The sequence below is a fragment of the Petaurus breviceps genome, unplaced genomic scaffold, assembly GCF_028583685.1.
Source record: "Petaurus breviceps papuanus isolate PSGF00001 unplaced genomic scaffold, PetGlider_PUasm1.0 98, whole genome shotgun sequence".
Taxonomy (NCBI): domain Eukaryota; kingdom Metazoa; phylum Chordata; class Mammalia; order Diprotodontia; family Petauridae; genus Petaurus; species Petaurus breviceps.
Genome location: NW_027187460.1, coordinates 6523745 through 6546106, shown reverse-complemented (window position 1 = coordinate 6546106; position 22362 = coordinate 6523745). Strand labels below are relative to the sequence as shown.

The 22362-nt window shown below is 35.5% G+C and overlaps 1 protein-coding gene across 3 annotated transcripts in view; it reads right to left on the bottom strand.

Annotated features, from left to right (window-relative positions):
* Positions 1-22362, bottom strand: part of TRAPPC9 (trafficking protein particle complex subunit 9) — a 1063197-nt gene that overhangs the window by 814109 nt on the left and 226726 nt on the right. For all 3 annotated transcript variants that reach the window (XM_069081231.1, XM_069081230.1, XM_069081232.1), the window contains one exon: positions 3613-3739. In XM_069081231.1, the coding sequence (XP_068937332.1) occupies positions 3613-3739 (127 nt within the window). The remainder of the gene's footprint in view (positions 1-3612; positions 3740-22362) is intronic.

Here is a 22362-nt window from a genome sequence, read left to right as displayed (position 1 = left end):
TTCTAGTCCTGTTGTTATTTTAAATGCAATTTCTCTTTCTAGCTCTTCCTGCTGGGTTTTATTGACATCATACAAAAATTCTGTTAAACTGTGCAGATTTATTTTATATCCTGCAACTCTGTTGAAGTTATTAATTGTTTCAATTAATTTTTATTATCTGCAAAAGTGGTAATTTTCTTTCTTATTTTCCTAAGCTTGTTCCCTCAATTTCTTTTTCTTGTCCCATTACTATAGCCAACATTTCTAAAATTATGTCAAATGCAAGTTAAAATAAAGGACATTCTTCCTTGACTCCTAATCTTACTGGAAAAGACTCTACTTTATCTCCATTGCATATTTGCCCTACAAAAAACTGGATTCATTTATTCCTATGTTTCATAATGTTTTTCAAAGTAATGGGTGTTGTATTTTGTCAAAAGCTTTGTCTGCATCTGTTCATAATTCTTCTTATTATTATTATATTAACATGGTATATGTTTGTAGTTTTTCAATACTAAATCAACCCTATAGTTATGGAATAGTAGTATGCAATCTTTGTGACATAATATGGTAGTCTCTTTGCTACTATTTTACTTAGATTTTTGCATCAATATTCATTATAGTCTTCTTTCTCTGTTTTAAGAGTTCACATAAGGGAGACAAGTACATGTAAAAATATATACAGTACGAATATAGATTTACTAAGTACAAATGTATACAAAGTAATTAAATTCTAGGTAGTTTGGAAAGGGGGGCACTAGTAGGTATATGATTTGCTCATTGTTAAATAACCTATATATGCCAGAGACAGAACCTGGATGCAGGTCTTCCTGATTCTAAAGCCAGCTCTCTATCTACTTTGTCACAGTACCTGTGAATGCTGATAAGAGTAAGTGTTTAACAAATATCTAATTAATTTAAGTGAACAGCAGAAGACAGAGATATGAGACTAAAAGGTCTAATTTGGAGAAAAATTTTTTTTTGTTTGTTTGTTTTGTTTTTTGCTTTTTGGAGGGCAATTGGGGTTAAGTAACTTGCCCAAGGTCACATGGCTAGTTTTTGTGTTAAGTGTCTGAGGCCACATTTGAACTCAGGACCTCCTGACTCCAGGGCCAGTGCTCTATTCACTGTGCCACCTAGCCACCCCATGGAGATAAAATTTTTAAGAATCAGTTTAGAAATGATGACTGCAGTGGGAAGATAGTTTCTCCAAAGGAGTGAGCATAAGGGAAAAGCAAGAAGAGAACAATGAACATGGCCTTGAAATGTCCACCATAACAGAGCAGTAGGGAAAGAATGCTGAAAAAGGCCTAGGAAAAAGGGATCAAAGAGATAGGAGAACAATGAATAAAGCAAAGTTTTACAGAAAGGAAACAGTTTAAGGGGGAAAAGAGTGACCCAGACTTTCAAATACAGCAAACTGGGTCAAAGATGTAAGAAGTGAGAAAAATCATTTAATAAGTAATGATAACCTTCAGTGCATGGCAGCGGGGAAGCCAGACTGAAAAGTGGTCAGGATGGACAGAACAGGTGGTAATGACATTCATTAAGTGTAAATAGCACACCTATATTAGTTATTGACTCATTAAAAGTAGAAAGGATAGGGTCAATAAAAGGTCTCATCAACGAAGGGAACAGACATGTTCATGAATAAAGAAAATGGCTGAGAGGGAAAGACTGAGGCTTCTATAAGAAAAAAATAAGAGTCAGGTTACTATCCCCCAAGGTACTGGTCAAGGAGTCAGGAAATATGGGTTCCTGTCACAAGTTTTGCCTCTTAGGGGTTGTAGGAACCTAGGCAAGTCATTTTTAGATCTGTTTACTCAATGGTAAAGAAGGCTAGTTTCAGCAATAAAACCCTAAGAATCTACAAATGAAGTTCAAAGGGATGGTGTGAATACATCTCATTAAAAGTTGAAGGATATGAATAGGCAGTTTTCAAAGGGAGAAATCCAAACTATCAAGAGTCATATTGAGAAATGCTTCAAATCACTAATAATTTGAGAAATGCAAATTAAAATAATTCTCAGATTCCATTCAGCTATAAGATTGGCAAAAATGACCAAAAAAAGGAAAAATGACAAATGGTAGAGGGGCTGCAAGAAAATAAGCACATCAATGCACTGTGAGTAAAACAGTAAATTAATACAGCCATTTTGGGAAGCAGTTTGGAGGGACAGCTAGGAGGCACAGTGAATAGAGCACCAGCCCTGGAATCAGGAGAACCTGAGTTCAAATCCGGCCTCAGAGACTTAACACTTAACTACCCGTGTGACCTTGGGCAAGTCATTTAACCCCAACTGCCCTGCCTAACCCCCTCCCAAAAAAAAAAAAAAGGAAAGCAATTTGGAACTGTGTACAAAAATCCACTAAACTTTTAAATTCACTGATACCACTGTTAGGCCTACGTTACAAAGAGATCAAAGAAAGAAAAGGATATGTTTTTTTTTTTTTTAAAGCAATCCGGGTTAAGTAACTTGCTCAAGGTTACACAGCCAGTTATTTCTGGGTGTGGTGCGAGTATCTGAGCCCGGATTTGATCCAGGTCATCCCGACACTGGAGCTGGTGCTCTTGCTCGCTGAGCCACCTGGCCGCCCCAAGTATATGTATTTTTAAAAATATGTATAGCAGCACTTTTTGTAGTGGTGAAGAACTAGAAATTAAGGAAGTGCCCATCATTATGGAATCTGAATTAATGGGATGCTGATGCTTATAAGAAATGACAAATGTGATGATTTAAGAGAAACCTGGAAAAATTTGTATGAACCGATGCAAGAGAGAAGGAGACCCAGGATAACAATCTATACAATAACAACAACATTGCAAAGATAATCAGCTTTGAAAAACTCTGATCAATGTAACACCCAACCATGATTCCAGAAGACCAATGATCAAGCATATTACCTACCTCCTGACTGCGAGGTAAGTCTCACGATGCAGAATGAAAACATAATTTTTGGACATAACCAATAAGGAATTTTTTTTGCTTAACTATGCATATTTGTTATGAGGATTACTAAATGAAAAAATCAAATTAAATTTGTAAAAAATACATTGGAAAGCCAGGCAGAATGAAAAAAAAAAGATTATATCAAGGTGATAAAATGTTATATTCAGCTTACCATTCCTTGTGGCAAAAAAGTCCATGACTAAAAATTAAATGGCATGATAAGGACCATGAATCTTATTCTTTGTCATTTTAGGGTTGTGGCTTCAAGCTGATACAACCAATTGACCAATCTCCAAATTCAAAACCTTGATATTTTGGACCCTTGCCCCCTCTATTTCTTATATCTCATCTTTCAGAAAGTCCTGTCACTTCTCCCTCTATAATATCTATTCCTTTCCCAATTCCAACCAATTGTACAGTCTTCCAAATTGTGCCGTTTTTATGAGCTTTTCTTATGAACCATTCATATTACTCCTCTGCTCAAAATCCTGTTATCTACCATAGGAAATCTGAACTTATGAGTTTGACATTCAAGACCCTCCACTATCTAGCAGCACTTTTTAAAGCTTTGTTTCATGAAACATCCCACCATGAATTCTATGTTCCAGTCAAACTAAATGACTTGTCCTGCCCATTTATACACCTCACACTCTCCTAAAAATACAAAGCAAAGAATCCTTACCATTAATAGTAATCTGCCCTGTACTCTGAGGGACACCAACCAGTGTCACTGGATAAAGTCCAGATTCAGCAGGGAGTGAAAGAGCTGCAGGGAGAGATTCAAATTCCACTCCACTTGTGAGGAGACCCTAAAACAGAAAACATTATGTAAACAGAGACAATACTTATACCAGTTATCATTTTGTTCTGCATTGAGCCTGGTGGTAAGAGGATTTATTAAAGCTGAAGATCTATCAAAAAGGTGAATAATCTGAAGGAATAATGTTTATAAGTATCCATCATGATTAATGAGGAATAATAAGAGCTAGCATTTATGTAACACCTTAAGGCTTTTTATATAGTTTTTAAGGTACTTTTAACAGATATAGAAATTATGATTAACACAAAATAATCTTTCCATTCTCTCCCACCATTTCCAATTGAAAGTCTAAACATTCCACTATTCTCTCAAGCTAATATACGTCCCCCTCCCTTTCACTGCTAAACTCCAGAAAAGGCTGTCTACACTTGTCTCTTTTTCTCACTGTCCATTCATTTCTCAAGCCCTTGCAATCTGATTTCCATCCCCACACTACTCAGCTGACACTGCTCTCTCTGGTTACCAATGATTTCTTTGTTCTAAATCCAATGGCTTTTTTTCATCCTCCATGATCTTTGCCATTCTGCAGCATTTGGCACTGTAAACTACTTTCCTCCTTCTGGATAATCTTCCCTGCATCTCCTCCTCTATTAACAATCCTTCTCAGTCTCCACTGAAGATTGTTCATTCCATATCCTACTTCCTATGCATAGATGAACTCCAGAGCTCCATCCTGGGCATTCTATTCTACTCTCTCTCTCTCACTGATCATCAGCTCCTATGAGTTCACTACTCATCTCTATGCAGATGACTCCCAAATCTGCACAATCATCATTCAAATCTCCCCTAAGTTTCAGTCCCCTACTTCTTTGACACCGGGTGACATATCCACATGGATGTCCCATAGGCATCTCAAACATGATTATGTCTGAAACAAACCTTAATTATCTTTCCCCCTTAAATTATCCCTCCTAACTTCTCTATTTCTGCTGAGGGTACCATAATACAGGCTCATAATTCACTCTTCATTTTCATTTAATAGTTAATCTAATCAATTACCAAGTCTTGTCAATTCTACCACCATAACATCTCACACAAACACATCTCTCAATCCACCTACACAGTTTCTTATAACGTTTTATTTGGACTATTAGTCTCCTAATTGAAGTCCCTGCACTTAGACACTTTCTTGGCCAAACTATCTTCCCAACAGCTGATAAACTTGTGTCCTTAAAACAGAAATCTGGCCATGTAGATGTAGCAGTACATGCCTGAGGCCTCTGCTATTGGGGAAGCCGAGGGTGGTATGTCACTTGAGTTAGGGAGTTAGGTTGAGAAGGAGAGCCATGCTGTCTAGGGAGGAATGAACTTGCCCATGTCATAAATGGAACAAGTCAAAGTTTCTGTGTAGATCAGGAATAGAGTCTGTCCATAAGCAACCCCTTTGGGGCTAGATGAGAGACCCAATCTCTACAACTCAAGATTAAAAAAAGGCACAGGCATGAATATGGCACTCCTAAAATGAGAAGCTTAAGTAGTTCTCTGTTACATATAAGAAAAAGTAAGACATATAAAAAAAAGTAAGGTGACATTGATCACTTCACTATCTAGTTTCAATATGTCTTTCCAGGTATGTCACATATTATTCATCCTTACATACTCTACACTCTAGCAAAACTGACCAATATGTGACACGCTACATCATACTGTTCCCTGTAAGTTTCATGCCATCTCATACCTCCACACAGTATCACAAATTGCGCCCCACTCCTAGAATGCTATCCCTTAGTTCTCTTGGAAGGCCTGGTTCTCTTCCAAACTTAGCTCAAACTCTAAATCCAATAGGTCTTTTTTTCAGTCTATTAGCAGTTAGTTCCATATCCTGAGATTATTTTGTGTTTATTTTGTCTCTATCTTATCTGGGTACAAGTTATATCCTGTCCCCCATTCACCCATCCAAACAAGTGGGTAAAAACACTACCAAATAGAGAAGGGAAGAAAATTATCCCACACAATTGAAATGTCACATTACTAAATTTTCCCTCTCCACTCAAAACAAATCTTAGCTCCTTAAGGACAAAGACTTTTGCATTTTTGTGGTTTTATCCTCACCACTTAACTGAGTGACTTGTATAGAGTAGGTAGGCACTTAATAAATTCTTCCTATGTGATATAATGTGATATGACATGATGTGACATGACATAATGTGATGTGACATGATGTGATATGTAATATGATGTAATCTATTATCTGTGATGTATGATATGTTTTATGTAATACAATATATGATTCTTCCATCATGCTACAAAGGGTTAAGTCAGAGATCTACCATTTCCAACCTCTCCTTCTCCATCTCTCCCATCTGCCACCCTTTCCTTCTCCCTCCCTCTCTTATGTTGCTATAGCACTATATACACACGAATGAACAAGTGATCTACTGTAATGTTTCCTCCACAATGTCTTTTAGAGAACGCTAAATCTTAAATTCTCAGTAGTGTTCCATCATTGCTTCTTTCTTTAAGAAAAGCAACTGATTATCCTCTCTGTGGCATCTACCTGGTCCATGAGTGTGTTAAAATTGTATCTTGTTCTAGTGCCCCTGTTATTGTCCTTCATATTCAAAAAGGACCAAAATGACATCACAATGTCAGAGTCAAAGTACAGTGTGCCTGGCTGGCTGATTAGACCAAATATGAACTCTACCAGAGGGAACATTTGGGATGGAGATGTCTAAATTTACACATTTCACATTTCTTTTAAACTACTGCAATTCTGCTTTCCTCTTAGAGCACAGGGCCTTCTTTGATGCTGGCACACCATGATGAACAGTTTTGTGTCAGTCTTTCATGTCTCACAATCAATACCAAAGTTCTTCAGAGAGACGTTGGTAGTGTCCTTGTATCATTTCTTCTTACCTCTGTGTAAATACTTGCCTTGTGTGAGTTCTCCGTAAAATAGTCTTTTAGGCAAACATACAACATTAGCATTCAAACAATATGGCCACTTCATTTGAGTTGCACTTTCATCCCCACCTTCTAGTTTTTTAAGTAAGTTTATAAGTAAACAGCTGTTGTTCAGTCGTTTCAGCCATGTTCAACTTTTTATGACCCCATTTGGCATTTTGGCAAAAATACTGGAGTAGTTTGCCATTTTCTTCTCCAGCTCACTTTACAGATGAGGAAACTGAGGCAAACAGGGTTAAGTGACTTTCCCAGGGTCACACAACTAGTAAGCATCTGAGGCTGGATTTGAACACAGGAAGATAAGTCTTCCTGACTCCAGTCCTGGAACTTTATACACCATGCCACCTAGATGCCCCAAGCAGCCAGTATAAAGTAACAACGGCAGGAGGATTGCAAAGGGGAACATAGAAGCCACATACAAACTGTCCCAAAAGTCAAAGGAGCATAACTTGCAAACTGTATCATATATTTATTAAAAATCACATCCTGGGACTATGTACTAAATCAAAGGAAGCAATCTAGGCCTTGCTGTCAGAGTCTTTGGTCCTATGATATGTAAATCTCAGATAAAGTTTCAGGCCTATGCATTAAAACAAGCAGAACCCCAAATGGGAATGTTAATGAACTAATCTCAAGGTGATATGAATAAGAATTAGTCAGTCCCCTACCAAAACCCTCTTAAAATGAGATCCCAAACTCTTGCCCCCCAAGCATTCTCTATGTCCAACTGGGTCCATGCTGCCAAGTGCTCCCAGTTATAATTCATGGTTACATGAGGGACTCTGTGCCTCTCCCTCCCCATTCGCCTCTAAACACTCTTTCACACTACTCCATCTGTACCTGTTTGCCCCTGTACTCATTATGCTTTACTAAAGTGTGAATAAAACATTATTCCCCACTGAAAGAACTGGACATGTTTACCTTTATTTCATTATTCCACAAATTAATTAGCAATTCAATGAGGAATCCAAAGTTACAGGGCCTTGAATGTAAGCAATGCTCTGTCCCTGGAAATTCCAAACTTGTCATTCCTTTAAGCCTTAAGGTGGAGGAAAAAGCAATAAAGGAAAGGGGTATGGATGATAAAATTTTTGAACTTGGAGTTCTGAATTGGATAATGTTGTTGTGTCACCTAACTGTCCAGTTTGAAAGAAAATGAAGAACTGCCCAAAGATACTATTGTGGATGCATGAAGAACTCACTGGCCAATTTTGATTTTCTAAAAACACAGAAAATGGAAACAAGAACAAGTAAAAAGATGAATATAAGTGTCACAGTTCTATAATGATGTCAAGTTTTATAACTAAAGATTAGATACAGCAAAATCTATTCGAAAAAGTCATGTATGCAAAATAAATAGTGAAATGATACAAATATATCAAACAAGAGTCATTCCCTAATAGTTAAATAATCAAATGTTATAAGCAAGTAATTAAAATATGCAAGCTAGTGACACCTATTTGAAAGGAAAACAATTTAGAATTATATTTTAAAAGTCACTAAACTGTACATAGTTTTTGATCCTACAAAAACACTATTAGGTATATATTCCAAGGAGGAAAAAGACAGGAAGAAAGGTCTTATATACAGTTATCTTTTCCACATCACAGAGGTTCGGGGTGCAGGGCCCCAGCACTCTAGAAAACCCCCATAAAAATTTTGGTCCTCCCTTTGTAGCAGAGGAGAAAATTTTTTTTCTTTTCCCTTAATGAGATATTTTTAGTACCTTACTGTAAAATTTGGCTGATATTATACAAAACTATGCTATATTTTATGCATTTCTGAGTTTGTAAACTTTTTTTTGGTGTCTCCTGACTTTTGTGTGTCATCGGCAGCTTCCACAAAACTCCCAAAAAATTCACATTTAATTTCTTATGCCACCAGTGATATATCAAAACCACAATGGAGAATGCAGAAGTCGCAATGTGGAAGGGATAACTACAGAAAGAAAGCACTTTTTATAGTAAATAAGAACTCAAAAGAAATTTGGTTTTCATTGACTAGGGAAGACCTACACAAAATTAATTATATTAATATAATAATATAGCAATATAATATTATTGTAAAATAAGAGATAAAGTATAGAATTGAGAGAAAATTTGGAAGACTTATATGAACTAATGCAGAACAAGTAAACAGGATTAGTTGAAAATCTTAAACAGAGATCACAAAAGAAGGTAATACTCAATGACTTCCTAAATACTAAACAATGCATTAAGCAGTCATAACTTCAGAAGAGTGAAAGTGAAGAATGCCCCTCTACCCTTTTGGCAAAGAGTTGGTAGGCAAATGGAAAGTAAGACAAACATTGTCAAACATGGCCAAGGAAACTGTGTGCACACCAAAACTATGTGCAACAGAAATCCTTACCCAAATAATACCCAGAGGCTTCTCAAGGTAGGAAGCAGAAAAGAATGGTTTATTACGATCTCAAGAAAGGGCCACCTTCCTGACAAATAATCAGGGAGAAGAAGCAATTTACAAAAGGAAATGGTGAAGTTATAAAGCCCTAACACAGAATTCTCCCCAAACCCCACTTCTGACCCTTTTCTTCCATTGGCTAGAAATCAAGTGCACAATCTAAGGGCGACAATCTATCTCAATTACCAGAACAAGGAAACAGTGGACCACCCAACGTACATTTGAGAAAGCATTTCTGTCCTTATTTGGCATATCTTATGCTGAGGTGTCACTGAGGAAAGAAAGAGGTGACTCCGACCACTCTGAGTTTTAAGTCCATGTAAATCATGTGATTTCCAGTGAAGACGAACTTGGACCTGTTTCCCACAAAAAGCCTTACTAGATTTTAGAGCATAGACTCAGAAGTTTTCACTTCTTTCACTCAATATGATTTTTTTTTACTTGATTATAGTATGCAAATGAGGATTATTTTATGGGAATGTGGAAATACCTGCCTCTGACTGCAACTCCACAAGTAAAAGCCTCAGGCAAAAAAAAAAAAAAAAAGCCTTGTACTTGGCTATACTCCTACAGGACTACCTAGAGGAAATTAAACTCAGGATACAAAATGGGAAAAGCTAGGGGAAAAAAAGAATGGTAAAGAAAATGAACTGAGAATGGAAAATTTCACTCAAGAAAATGAATGCCCTCAAAACTAAAATGAGTCAGGCAGAAAACAATAATTCAACAACACAATAAGAAATAACAAAACAAAACCAAAAATAAAAATTAATTTATAAATTTAAGAAATATAATATCAAAAACAACTGACCTAGAAAACAAATCAAAAGTAGGTAATCTAAGAATTCTCAGACTCTTTAAAAATCATGATCAGAAAAAAGTCCAGATACCATATTGTAGAAAATTATGAATAAAAATTATCCCAAAATCTTGGAACCAAAAGGCAAAGTGAAAATAAAAACAATCCAACAATAATCTCTAGAAAGAAACTCTAAAATGAAAACTCTCAGCAATATCATAGACAAAATCTAGAGCTTCCAGGTGAATTTTTTTTTAAATACTGAAAGAAACCAAAAAGAAATTCAAATGCCAAGGAGCCATAATGGCATCATATAAAACAGCATCTGCCACTATAAGAAGAGGAGGGGTTGGAATAGGATATTCCAAAAGGAAAGAGATAAAGAATTACAACCGAAGACAATCTATCTATATGGCAAAACTGAATATAATGTTATAGAGGAGAAAATGGGTTTTTAATGGAAGTAAGGATTTTTAAGCATTCCTGATGAAAAGACCAGAACTGAATAGACAGTTGAAGATGGAAATGAAGATATCAAGAGAAAAATCAAAAGGTACATATTTTTATAATTGAAAGTTAATATGTGGGAACAAATTATTTAATCATTAATCAATAGTCAAGAAACAAATGTCTTATAATTCTAATATCTTTAAGTATAATAGAGAAAAAATAAAATAGTTTTTGTGGGAATTTTTGTTCTACATAATGGTTTTAGGAGAATTTTTTTTCTTAAAGCACAGGGGACTGGAGAGGAAAGGAGAAAGAAGGGGAAGGAAATCATAATGATGTTCATAATGTGAAGAATATATAATCATAGAGAAGGAAGAGGGAAAAGGAAAACGCATTCCATGATACTCACTTTTCTCTGAATCAGATAAAGGAAGACTGAATACAATTATACACAGAGGGATCTCAGTATAGAAATATATTATCCCAAAAGAGAAATTGGAGGGGACAAGGGTGAGGGAAGAGGGAGGCGTCTAAGAGGGAAATCAAGACAGATAAATGAACAGTCTTAAGCAAAACAAACTCAAATGTTGACAGGAAGAAGATAAAGGAATGATTAAAGGAAAGAAAAAATAAAAACATGGGATGCAGAGGGAGAGAGAAAAGATTAAATCAGTAACAGTGAGAACACAAAAGTGCAATCCTCTTCAGGATTTATCCCTGAGAAACTCTCAGACCTAGTTATTTCCACAATTACATAAAATAGCACTCACTTGTACAGTATAGTCAAATGAAACATCACGCTATGTTTGAAAATGTTTCTCTTACTCTCTACCTGCCTATCTTTGCCAAGGAGAGGAAAGGCATACTTTACTTTCTGTCTTCTGAAGTTATGATTGTTTCCTGCATTGTCCACTTAAGAGAACACAAAAATGGGGCAAATTCCTCTCTTCTACCACTTTCTTCTTATTTGTGAAGAGTGAGGTGGGAAGAAAGAAAGGAAAAAGTAGAAGAGAACAGGATGAAGAGAAATACAAAATTAACAGTCAGATCTATAAATGTGAATAGAAAAAATCATTCATAATACAAAAGTAGACGGCATAATGGATTAGAAAATAGAACCCACCAAAGGGAGATCTATAAGAAATACACTTGAAATACAAAGATGTACATGGAGCTAAAATGAGAGCTAAAGCAAAATTTATTATGCTTCACCTGTATTCAAAAAAGCTGGGGTAAAGATCAATTTCATATTTTGCCATAGCAAATATGGAAAAGATTAAGATATGAGCTGAGAAATTATTACAAGTAATGAATCAACACTATTACCTGATTTATATGTACCTAATAACATAGCATCTAAATACTTAAAGGAAATATTATTTGAAATGAGGAGAGAAATAAATAATAAAACTATAATATTAGAAGACTTTAATGTATCCCTTTCAGACCTAGAAAAACCTAAACAAAGGATAAAAAGAAAATAATTTAGGAAAGTGAAAAGAACTCTAGAAAATTAGAGATGATAGATCTCCAGAAATTAGTGAGAATAGAAGGAAAATATATACTTCTCAGTTGTGTATGGAACTTTTCCAAAAAATAAAGATTTGTTGAAGCATAAAGTCAACACCAACAATGTAGAAAAGGAAAACTACTAAAAATATAATATATTAGTCATAATGCAATAAAATATTATATTCAATAAAATGACCTTAAGGGAAGAATTTAAAAATAACTGGAGACTAAATAACATGGCTATAGAGAACAGATAGGTCAGAGAACAAATTATAGAAACAGAAAATTTTACTTTTAAAATGGCAATAATGAGACAACATACTAGAACATATAGGATGCAGCTAAAACAGTTCACAGGAGAAAACCTATACTTCTAAATCCCTGGTTCCCAACCATGTACTACTGCCCCAAGGTGACAAAATGAACTCACAGGGGTACTTTGGGATATATTAAATATTCAAAAGAAATACAACAATACTCAACATCTGTCAGACATTGTTTAAACTACTACTAGCTCAAAGTAGTTCAGTTTCACACTGGATCTTGCTATATTTTTTTTGTTGAAGTTCTCAAATATTTGGGATATGTTTTTGTATACTTATACCTTTTGCTAGATCAGTATTACTTTCTTGTATATGACATTATATCTTTTCAAAACTGAGTTTTCACCAGTTATTGGGTTGCTGTAAAGAAAGTCAATACCACTTGAAAATCAATGTGTAACAGGAAATGAGCATGGGGTCACCAATCAGATTCCAAGGTTTGAAAAAGTGTACAATGACCAACAAGTGCAAATATGTCACTAATAAAGCAATTGTTATTTAAGAATGAAATAAAAATAGTTTCTTGTTTCAATTTACATCCCTTACTTTTTCAAATGGCTACTAACTTGTTAGTACATAATTACTTAGGAAGCTGTTTGAACTTAAAAATTAGTAAATGGAATTACTAGGTATTTCTCTTGACCTAAGGGCACCAAGAAAAAATTACTGAGACACAAGGGCACTGTGAACTTCCTCAAGGTGCCATGAAAAAATAAAAAATTACTAATACTAAAGATGCCATGAGCTGAGACAGTTTAGGAATCTTTAGTTTGGGGAAGCTATAAATGTTTTTATCAACAAAAGAAAAAACACAAACCAATGACTTGTGCATGCAATTTTTAAAGCTTAAATATAAAAAAATTTGAAATTACCAACTAAATAACAAAGTTAAAATCTAAAATTTAAGGAAATTTTCATTTTTTTTAAAGTAATCGGGGTTAAGTAACTTGCTCAAGGTTACACGGCCAAGTGTTTCTGGGTGGGTGTTAAGTGTCTGAGCCCAGGATTCGATCTCCAGGTCATCCCCACACTGGAGCCGGTGCTCTTACTCGCTGCGCTACCTGGCTGCCCCTGGAAATTTTCATTTTTGACCTCAAGATCATTAAATTAATTTTAAAAAAATAAGAGCTGACCTTTTAAAAATTAAACTAAGAGATATTGGGGCGGCCAGGTGGCTCAGCGAGTAAGAGCACCGACTCCAGTGTCAGGATGACCTGGGGATCGAATCTGGGCTCTGATACTCAGCACCACACCCAGAAATAACTGGCCATGTAACCTTGAGCAAGTTACTTAACCCTGATTTTTAAAAAAAAAAAATTTTAAATATTTGGGGCGGCCAGGTAGCACAGCGAGTAAGAGCACCGGCTCCAGTGTTGGGATGACCTGGAGATCGAATCCCAGGCTCAGACACTTAGCACCCACCCAGAAACACCTGGCCGTGTAACCTTGAGCAAGTTACTTAACCCCAATTGCTTAGGGGCAGCCAGGAGTAAAGAGCACCGGCTCCAGTGTCAGGATGATCTGGATATTGAATCCCGGGCTCAGATACTCAGCACCACACCCAGAAATAACTGCCTGTGTAACCTTGAGCAAGTTACTTAACCCCGATTGCTAAAAATAAAAAAAAAACTAAGAGATATTTGTTTTTTTATTTTCAAAAAAGGAAAGAAAAATCAAATTAACAAATATGAAAAAGGAGAACTTAACAAGAATTGAAAAGAAAATTACAAGAAATCATTTTCTCTAATTATATGCTGACAAACCTGATGACTTGTAGTAAATAAGTGAATATTTACAAAAATATATAATACCCAGATTAACAAAAGAAGAAATAGATTATTTAAATAAACCAATGTTAGAAAAATAAACTAAACAAGCCATGAATGACATAAAACCATAGGCAAAAGTCTCTAGGACCAGATGGATTCATAAGTGAAATCTATCAAACATTCAAAGAACAATGAATTTCAATATTAAATAAATTTTACACCAAAAAACAACCCTTTTAATCTCTATGAAACAAATATTGTCTTTATATCTAAATCAAGAAAAACAAGGCTAAGAAAGAAATCCATAGATATGAATAATATTGATATAAAAATTTTAAATTAAATATTAGCAAGTAAGTCAAAATAAAATATTAGAAAGATTATAGACTATGACCAGGTTGGGTTCATAGCAGGAATAATTAATTCCAAATAAGCCTATAAATATAATAAATCATGTTAATAATACAAATAATACCATTAGTATTCAATAGAAAACTCTTTGAGAACAGTGAATGTGCCCTCGTATCTGTCTCAGCACAAAGCATAGCATGATATGGACATGGGATGTTCAATGAATATTTGTTACTTGATTTAATTCTAAGAGATTTGCACATAATCAATCATTGAAATAGAAATCAAGAGGCCTGGATTCTAGTCTAAGCTCAACCAATTGTGTGACTCTGAGCAGGCTACTTGTCCCCATCTCTTTATCTGTAACCTAAAGGATTGACTAGATAATCTCTAAAATCCTTAGCAATTTTAACATTCAATAAACCTGTGAATTTATAACCCACAAATAATCTACAGGTTGACTTTTCAGTCCTACCATCTTAGCTCTTTCTCTTGTTCTAGCTAGGAGATAGCTAACAAGATGATATGTGCAAAGAGCTTTGCAAACCATAAAGCACTATATAAATGTCAGCTCTGATTATTTTTATTGCATCCACTTCCTAGAATTAGAAGAGTTCCAATGCAAAAACAAACTTTTTTTTATTTCAAGAAGGAATAATACATACATATACATGTTTGTGTGTGTGTATATGTATATCTATAGATATATAGATATAATTTATGGTTAACAGAAGTACTTTCCTCACAACAACCCTGTAAGGTCAGGGCCAAAGGAATTATTGTTTAACACTGTACAGTTAAGGGAACCAAAGCTCACAGAGATTAAATTGCTTGTCTGTGGTCACACAACTATTGTGTTATCAGACCATGATTCTATTTCTCCTCTGCCAAGGCCTAGCTTCTATTTACCAAGATATCACATCCTGCCCTTTCAACTGTACACTTGTTCACAGCATGCCATGTAAGCTGTCACACACTTTTCCCATATGTCCGCCTGATTCAACTCCGGTATCACTTGCTCCATAAGACTCTACTAAATCTTCCAGGTAGAAGTGATTGGTTCAATTTCTCAAAGTCTTTGGTCTTGAGCTCTCCTGGAGATTTAGCAGAATTGATTTTACATTATATTTATGTGAAGGGATGATAGGATAATAGAGCTGTAAGAAACCTCAAAGGTTAACCTTCCTCATTTTACAGATTAGGAAACTGAGCCCAAGGGAGATGAAGAGATTGGCCTGTCACACCAGAAGTAAACATGCGAAGAGGGATCTGAACCTACATCTACTAATTTCAGAGTCAGCTCTTTCCCCTAAACCAGGACTTACTCCTATGTAAGATTTCAAGGTACTTGGGGACAGGGGCAGCATCATTTTTTCACCTTTCTGTCCCAGAACCTAACACTATGACATAAACAGAAGTTACCTTTAAAATGTGTATTGAATTATATTTAATCTGTGACCTGCTATGCTGATTCTAAACTATACCACTGCCTCAGAGTCAAAAGATGTGTATTTGCTGTGCCCTTAAATCAGCATGCAACATTAGGCAAACTATCTTTCCTCCCTGAGTCCTAATTTCCTAATCTATACAAAAAGAGAAGTGGGGAATGGCAGTGGGGAGGATGGACTAGATGATCCCTAAATTCTGTTTAAACAAACAAACAACCATCTACATTTTATGATGTAAGGAAGAGGCAGAAAAGGGGTAGTGAAAAAAAGTGCTGAGCTTGGAGTCAAGAGAGATCTAAGTTCAAATGCCACACTTGACCATTAACAACATAACTGTAGACAAATTGCCATGCTTCTCTGAGTTTGTTCCCTCATCTGTAAAAGGAGGTTAATAATTCGAGTTGTTGTGGGAATCAAATTAGATAATGTATATAAAGCACTTTGTAAAACTTAATACTCTATATAAATGTCAATTATTATGATGATTATATTCCTTTATTCAAAGAACCTAATATAATTCTAGGAATACTAAGATCACTCACTGAATGTTAACTGAATGAACAAATGATGCTTATATGATGGAACAAATGACAAATTAACCAGAAGACACACACTATGTAAAGGAAATTGATTTTTAAGGAGCACATAATTAGGACAAACTGTATATAGAATAGGTCTATTAAAATTGCTGTTACTGTTATCATTCCTTCTTTGTTCTCAAAGAGAACATCACAAGGGTGATTTTTGAGTGAATTGGATTGAAGTGAGGCAGAGCTACACAAAGTCATCAGTTTCACTCTCTCCTCCAGTCATCAAAGTCTAGTAGCAAGACAAAAGTCAGGATGACTGGCGATGGCCTAGGATATAGTGGGTGACCTTGGCCTTTTAAACTAAGGTCTTTCCAAGGTCTACACTCATTCTGTGATTATGGGATAGCTTTTGCTTAGCAAACATAAGAGAAATGGAAGTTATAGAGAACTGTTAGCCCATATAAGGAAATACATAATTTCCAAAATAAGAAAAAACTTCCTAACAATTCTATTCCAAAATAGAATGAGTTGACTAGCACTTGGGGCCTAGACTAGATATTTTTAAAGTCCTTCCAACTCCAAGAGTCTGCAATGTAAATTTTCACAGTACCCAAGTTGTTCAACAATTACTTAAACTTCAGGTAAACAGTTTATTTCATTTATTCCAAATCACAGTGTAAATCTGACCAATCCTTCTCACTTTGAAAGTTCATATACATTAAAAATAGATGAAAATTTAGAATTAAAATAATAATGATAGATAGCATTTATATAGCACTTTAATGCTTGCAAAGCACTTTATAAATATTATCTCTTTTGATTTGGATATTTATTGAGTGTGAGTAAAAAATCTGTGTGGGGTTGCAGACATATTTCATTTCTGAGTAAAACAGCCTTATGGGGAATTTCATGAATCCATACCAAAAACAAGAGCTCATCCCCACAAAATTGTTCCAGAGGATGTTGCTTCTTTTTCTGTTTTAGTTACAAAGATTTGAGCACAAGATTCAAGCAACAGCCTTTGAAAGGAACTGGGATGCCATTTAACTAGATAAAGGGTGCCCTCAACAGCTGACAGAGTGGCACCACCGCTCAGCTTGCTGCTTTATTTGTTATGCAGGTTTCCTTGGGTTCCTTTTTTTTTTTAACTAGACTGGAACCATTTCTATGAAAAAACACAAAAAGCACATATATTCATTCCACTTCAGGAAAAGGGGAAAGGTCAACTCTATCTGACAATTTTAAATTTAAGAACCAAGTTCAAAGGGTTCAAATATGAAAACAAAAACACTTCTGTGAATATCAAGGAGCCATCTATAGGCTATTCTTTCATCCCTCTCTCCTGCTTTTTATTCATATCACAGGTCCCTCAAGGAAGAGGCTGACTTTCAAAAGGAGAAAAATTTCCTCTAGTAAAACTGAATTTTAAAAATGAAAAATCTGCAAAATCATTCCTGAAGCAAGCTCCTATTTACTTGGAAAAATCAAATTTTGATGAGCAATACAAGAATCATAGAAGGCTCAGCTAAAAGGGACTTCACAAATCATCTAGATTTATCTTTTTTTATAGATAAGGAAACAGGTTGAAATGTAAAATGACCTCCACCCAGTAAAGTGAAACTCTAGGTTAGCTCATCTGATTCTTAGGCCAATACTGTCTCTAATCCTCCCAAGCCCCCTTTCCTATTCCATAGCACACAAGCCTTAATCTATTTGCATTATTGTCTGTAAGGCTCACTGTATTTTACTCACTGGAACACGGTAGGTACCTAATAAATGTTTACTTACTAACTAATTAATAATTTAAAATCACCCCCTGGCTAAAATTTAAAAAGGTAACCCATTACAAATACCAAGAGAGTACTTGCTGAGTATACACTACTGTATTGACCATTATTTGTTAGACAAATTATAGAATATAAAATACAATAATTACTCTGCACGATGTAATTGGTAGAATTTTTGAACCTAAAGTATCCTACATAACATCTAGGCTGTCCCCTCCCTTTTTGCCAATAAAGAAACAGGCCCAGGAAGTAAAATGACTTGCCCATACTCATCCAGTGAGCCAGAGCTAAACCTACATGACAGTATAGGAGAGCAGAATGAGCAGCACGCTCAGAATCAAATAACCTGAATTTAAGTTTTAACATTTGCCACTACATTACCCATGTTGGTTCAGTTTTCTCAACTGAGATGAAAGGGTTGGCTCTCTACAGTCTCTACAATTCCTGCTTTCTCTGACAATGTATCATTCTAGAATCAATCTCTTGACATTACATTATTCTGTACTTAATTGACAACAAGTAAAAGACAATGTAGCTGTTATAGTATATAATCTTTATTATGGAATACATATACACATTTTGTGAATACAAACAAAGATGGGATCAAATAAAGTTACTAAGTCCTCATGAACCACTGCCCCATCAGGAAAAATAACTCATCTTGGTAAACGTATCTTTATCAATCTGGCTGTAGCATCAAGCACCCCAGAATACCCAGGGTTGCTGCCAACACAGGTTCTTGGATCTGCTTTGATAAAGGAAAGCAACTCAAAATGGGTTAACAAGCTTACTTTAATCAGTCAAATATGTATCGTTTACCTAGTTCGGGGAAAAAGGTCAGCGCCCTGAACTTCAGAGTATACAGACAGAATTATCAAGACAGAGAAACAGATCAAGTAGACAGGTTTCCAAACTTGTCCAAACATTACATCCATACCAAATCAACATCTGGGTTTTTCAAAGCCGGGGGGCTCTCAACAACGGCTTCCCAGAGTCTCATCTGATCAAATCACGGAACACTTCTCAAAGTGAGCCCCAAAACAAAGCCTCAAATCAGGGTTTATATAGCCTTCTCCTGGCTCAGAGGATGTAACAACCTTCTGGACCCACTGGCCAATCAAAAAGTATCTACTGAAAAACAAGCCTCCCACCCCAGGCTCCAGGTGCACTTTAGCCTAGGGGCAGGGAAGATCTTAAAAACTTACATTCCCATTACACTTTCTATATCATTAGCACAAATTTTATATGAACCACAAAAAGACACTGGCTATGCATTAAGGTGAATTATACTAAAGATAACCCATATTCATATACAATGCATTATGTAAATGTCACAAGAGCTCAGCTCAACAGGGAATTGTACATTTTGTATTATCATTGACTTAGATCTTCAACCCATAAATCAGAGGTCAAGGTAAAAAAAAATACATATAAAAATATATTTGGAAAAAGTTGCCTCTCCCATGTGTTGAAGAAAGGGGTGTATTTCTTATACAGGTACAAACTACATGCTATCATACCTAGACAGAAACCATTTGAATTTTCTTTTTAACCTATTTCTACTGGCAATTACTTTGAGGTATTGCAATTTCAAAACTTTCAGCATAAATTAATAAGTATACACACAGCTATAAGAAATGACAAGCAGGATAATTTCAGAAAGATCTAAAAATTTTTATATGATCTGATGCAAACTGAAATGAGCAGAACCAGGAGAACATTGTACACAGTAACAGCAATATTGTACAATGATCTACAGTGAATGATTTGGCTATTCTCAGCAATACAGTGATGCAAGACAATTCTAAAGAACTTATGATGAAGAATGATATCCACCTCCAGATGAATAACTGAAGGAGTTTTAAATGCAGATTGAAGCATACTGTTTTTTACTTTCTTTTTTTTGGGGGGGGGGCGGTCCTCTGTTTTCTTTCACAACATGACTAATATGGAAATGTTTTACATGACTGTACATGTATAATCTACATCAAACTGTCTTCTCAAGGAGAAGAGAAGAAGGGAAGGAGGGACAAAATTTGGAACTCAAAATTTTTCAAAAACAAATGGTAAAAAAAATTTTTTCATGTAATTGGAAAAAAATTTTAAAGTATACATACATAGTGAGCCTTCTAAGTAGAGACACATGTATACTATTTTAAATGGTCATTTTAAAGACACAGGCTAATTTACTAAAAAGCACAAGAAATAAAATTAATAATTTGCCTAAACAGTAATAAAATATCCTAGATACCTTAATTTAGCCTTTCTTGATCTTCCCTTCCATCCCTGATCCCTTATTTTCCTTTATCCCCTTGGCTCACTTAGAACAAATGCTTTCTCTTTCTCCTTTGAAGCCTCAGAGCAATATACTTCTACCTTTCTTACATACTTTTCCCACAATCTGCTCTGAACTATGGCTATATCCACATATTATGTTGATCAAGACTGTAAATTCAATGAGGGCAAGTCACCTAGAATCAATAAATCAGTAAATAAGCATTCATTAAACACATATGATGTTTCAGGCACTGTGCAAAGCACTGGGGATATAAACATGAAAAAGAAAGCTCCTGCCCTCAAGGAGTTTACAATTACAATGCAATGAGGAATCAAATTTGGGAGTGATTTCTGATTCTTTCTTCTCCCACTCCCCACACATCTAATGAATTCATAAATCCTATAATTTTTACCTCTAGAAAATGTATCACACATCTATATCTCCCTCTTACTTTCTACTTTAACCATCCAAATTCAGGCTCTACATTTCCCCTCAGCTAATCTATCCTATCATTGCTTCTGGAAAGGGCATATTAATGTAAAACATCCCTACACTTCTCAAACCATACACTTCACTGGCTACCTTTCCCTTATGACTGCTGGTTCCCTAGAACAGGACAGCTCTTTGAGGGCAGGGACTGTTTTGTTGTATTCACATACAGCATGGTTAACATAGCACTTGGCATATACTAAGTACTTAATAAATGTTTTTGTCCATTAATTCAACAATAATAGCCTCCTAAAATATCTTCCTACTTATAATCTTATTCCTTTTATCTTTATTTCCTTCAATACCTAAAATATGTCTTCTCAAAAAGTATATTCTGATAGATCTATGATCTCCTCATTGTTAATAGTGCCTCCAGTGATACAGATCACATTACATCTGCCTGACCATTCTGAGGGCTATATGTCCATGTATCACCAACAGGACCTCCACCCAAGACAAAGACAAAGTCCTTCAGATACCTTTGACACAGCATAGATATCAACAGAACATGTGGACTGTCCGCTGGCTTTACTTTGCCATCAGTAAAGAGGTAGCTTTTCTAATTTTGATCATGCATCTCTTTAATGGCATTTTTGGCATTATTCCTCTCATTTAATTACTTGTTTGTAATATGCTACAGTCACCTCATGCCCCCCACGTATCTCTCTTTTGCTCTTCACCTTCACCTTGTCAGAGATTAAAGTATTCCGTGACTCATAGCCATATAACACTACCAAAAGAACACTAATATTAAAAAAGACATGTGGAAATCTATCTCAAAGAAAGTGAGGTAAAAAAAAAAAAGCTTTGTAATTTCCTTAAGGCATTCTAGCTCACTATATTCTCCCTATTCAATTCTGGGTCCACATCACTGTCCATTTACAGTATCTGTCCAAGCTACAAACGTTGAAGGACAAGCTCTTTCCTTCCATCTACATAGCAAAGTTCGATCATTCTCTTAGTTTTTGTTGTGCGGGGAGAACTAAACCAAACTCTTTTGAGGGATTATGGATCTCATTTGGGACACTCTGTGGTTTGGTGAAATTAGCCCATCATCTACAAACAGAAGCATCAAGAGATCCTCACCACCTATAAAGAATGCCTCTGGAGCAGCTAGGTGGCACAGTAAATAGAGCACCGGCCCTGGAGTCAGGAGGACCTGAGTTCAATTCTGGCCTCAGACACTTAACACTTACTAGCTGTGTGACCTTAGGCAAGTCACTTAACCCCAATTGCCTAGCCTTCCCCCCTCAAAAAAAAAAAAAGGAAGGAATGCCTCTTCAAACTAGGAACTTGCACTGAACTCCCCTCTGACAGTAGTGAACATTTTTGATGAGCAAGTATCTTCCAATTTTATGTCTTCCTTGTTATGGATAATCAGTAGGGAGCTAAAGTTATCTCTCTTGTTTTATCTTTCAGATAATCTTACTTGAAATATTAAAAGTTTGAAAATATTCATGGTAGATTGTTAGAAGAGAGCCTTTAAATCTATTGAATCAACAGCTTTTTTATGGTCAACAAGCAATAAGTGAGATCTTGTTTTATCTATAT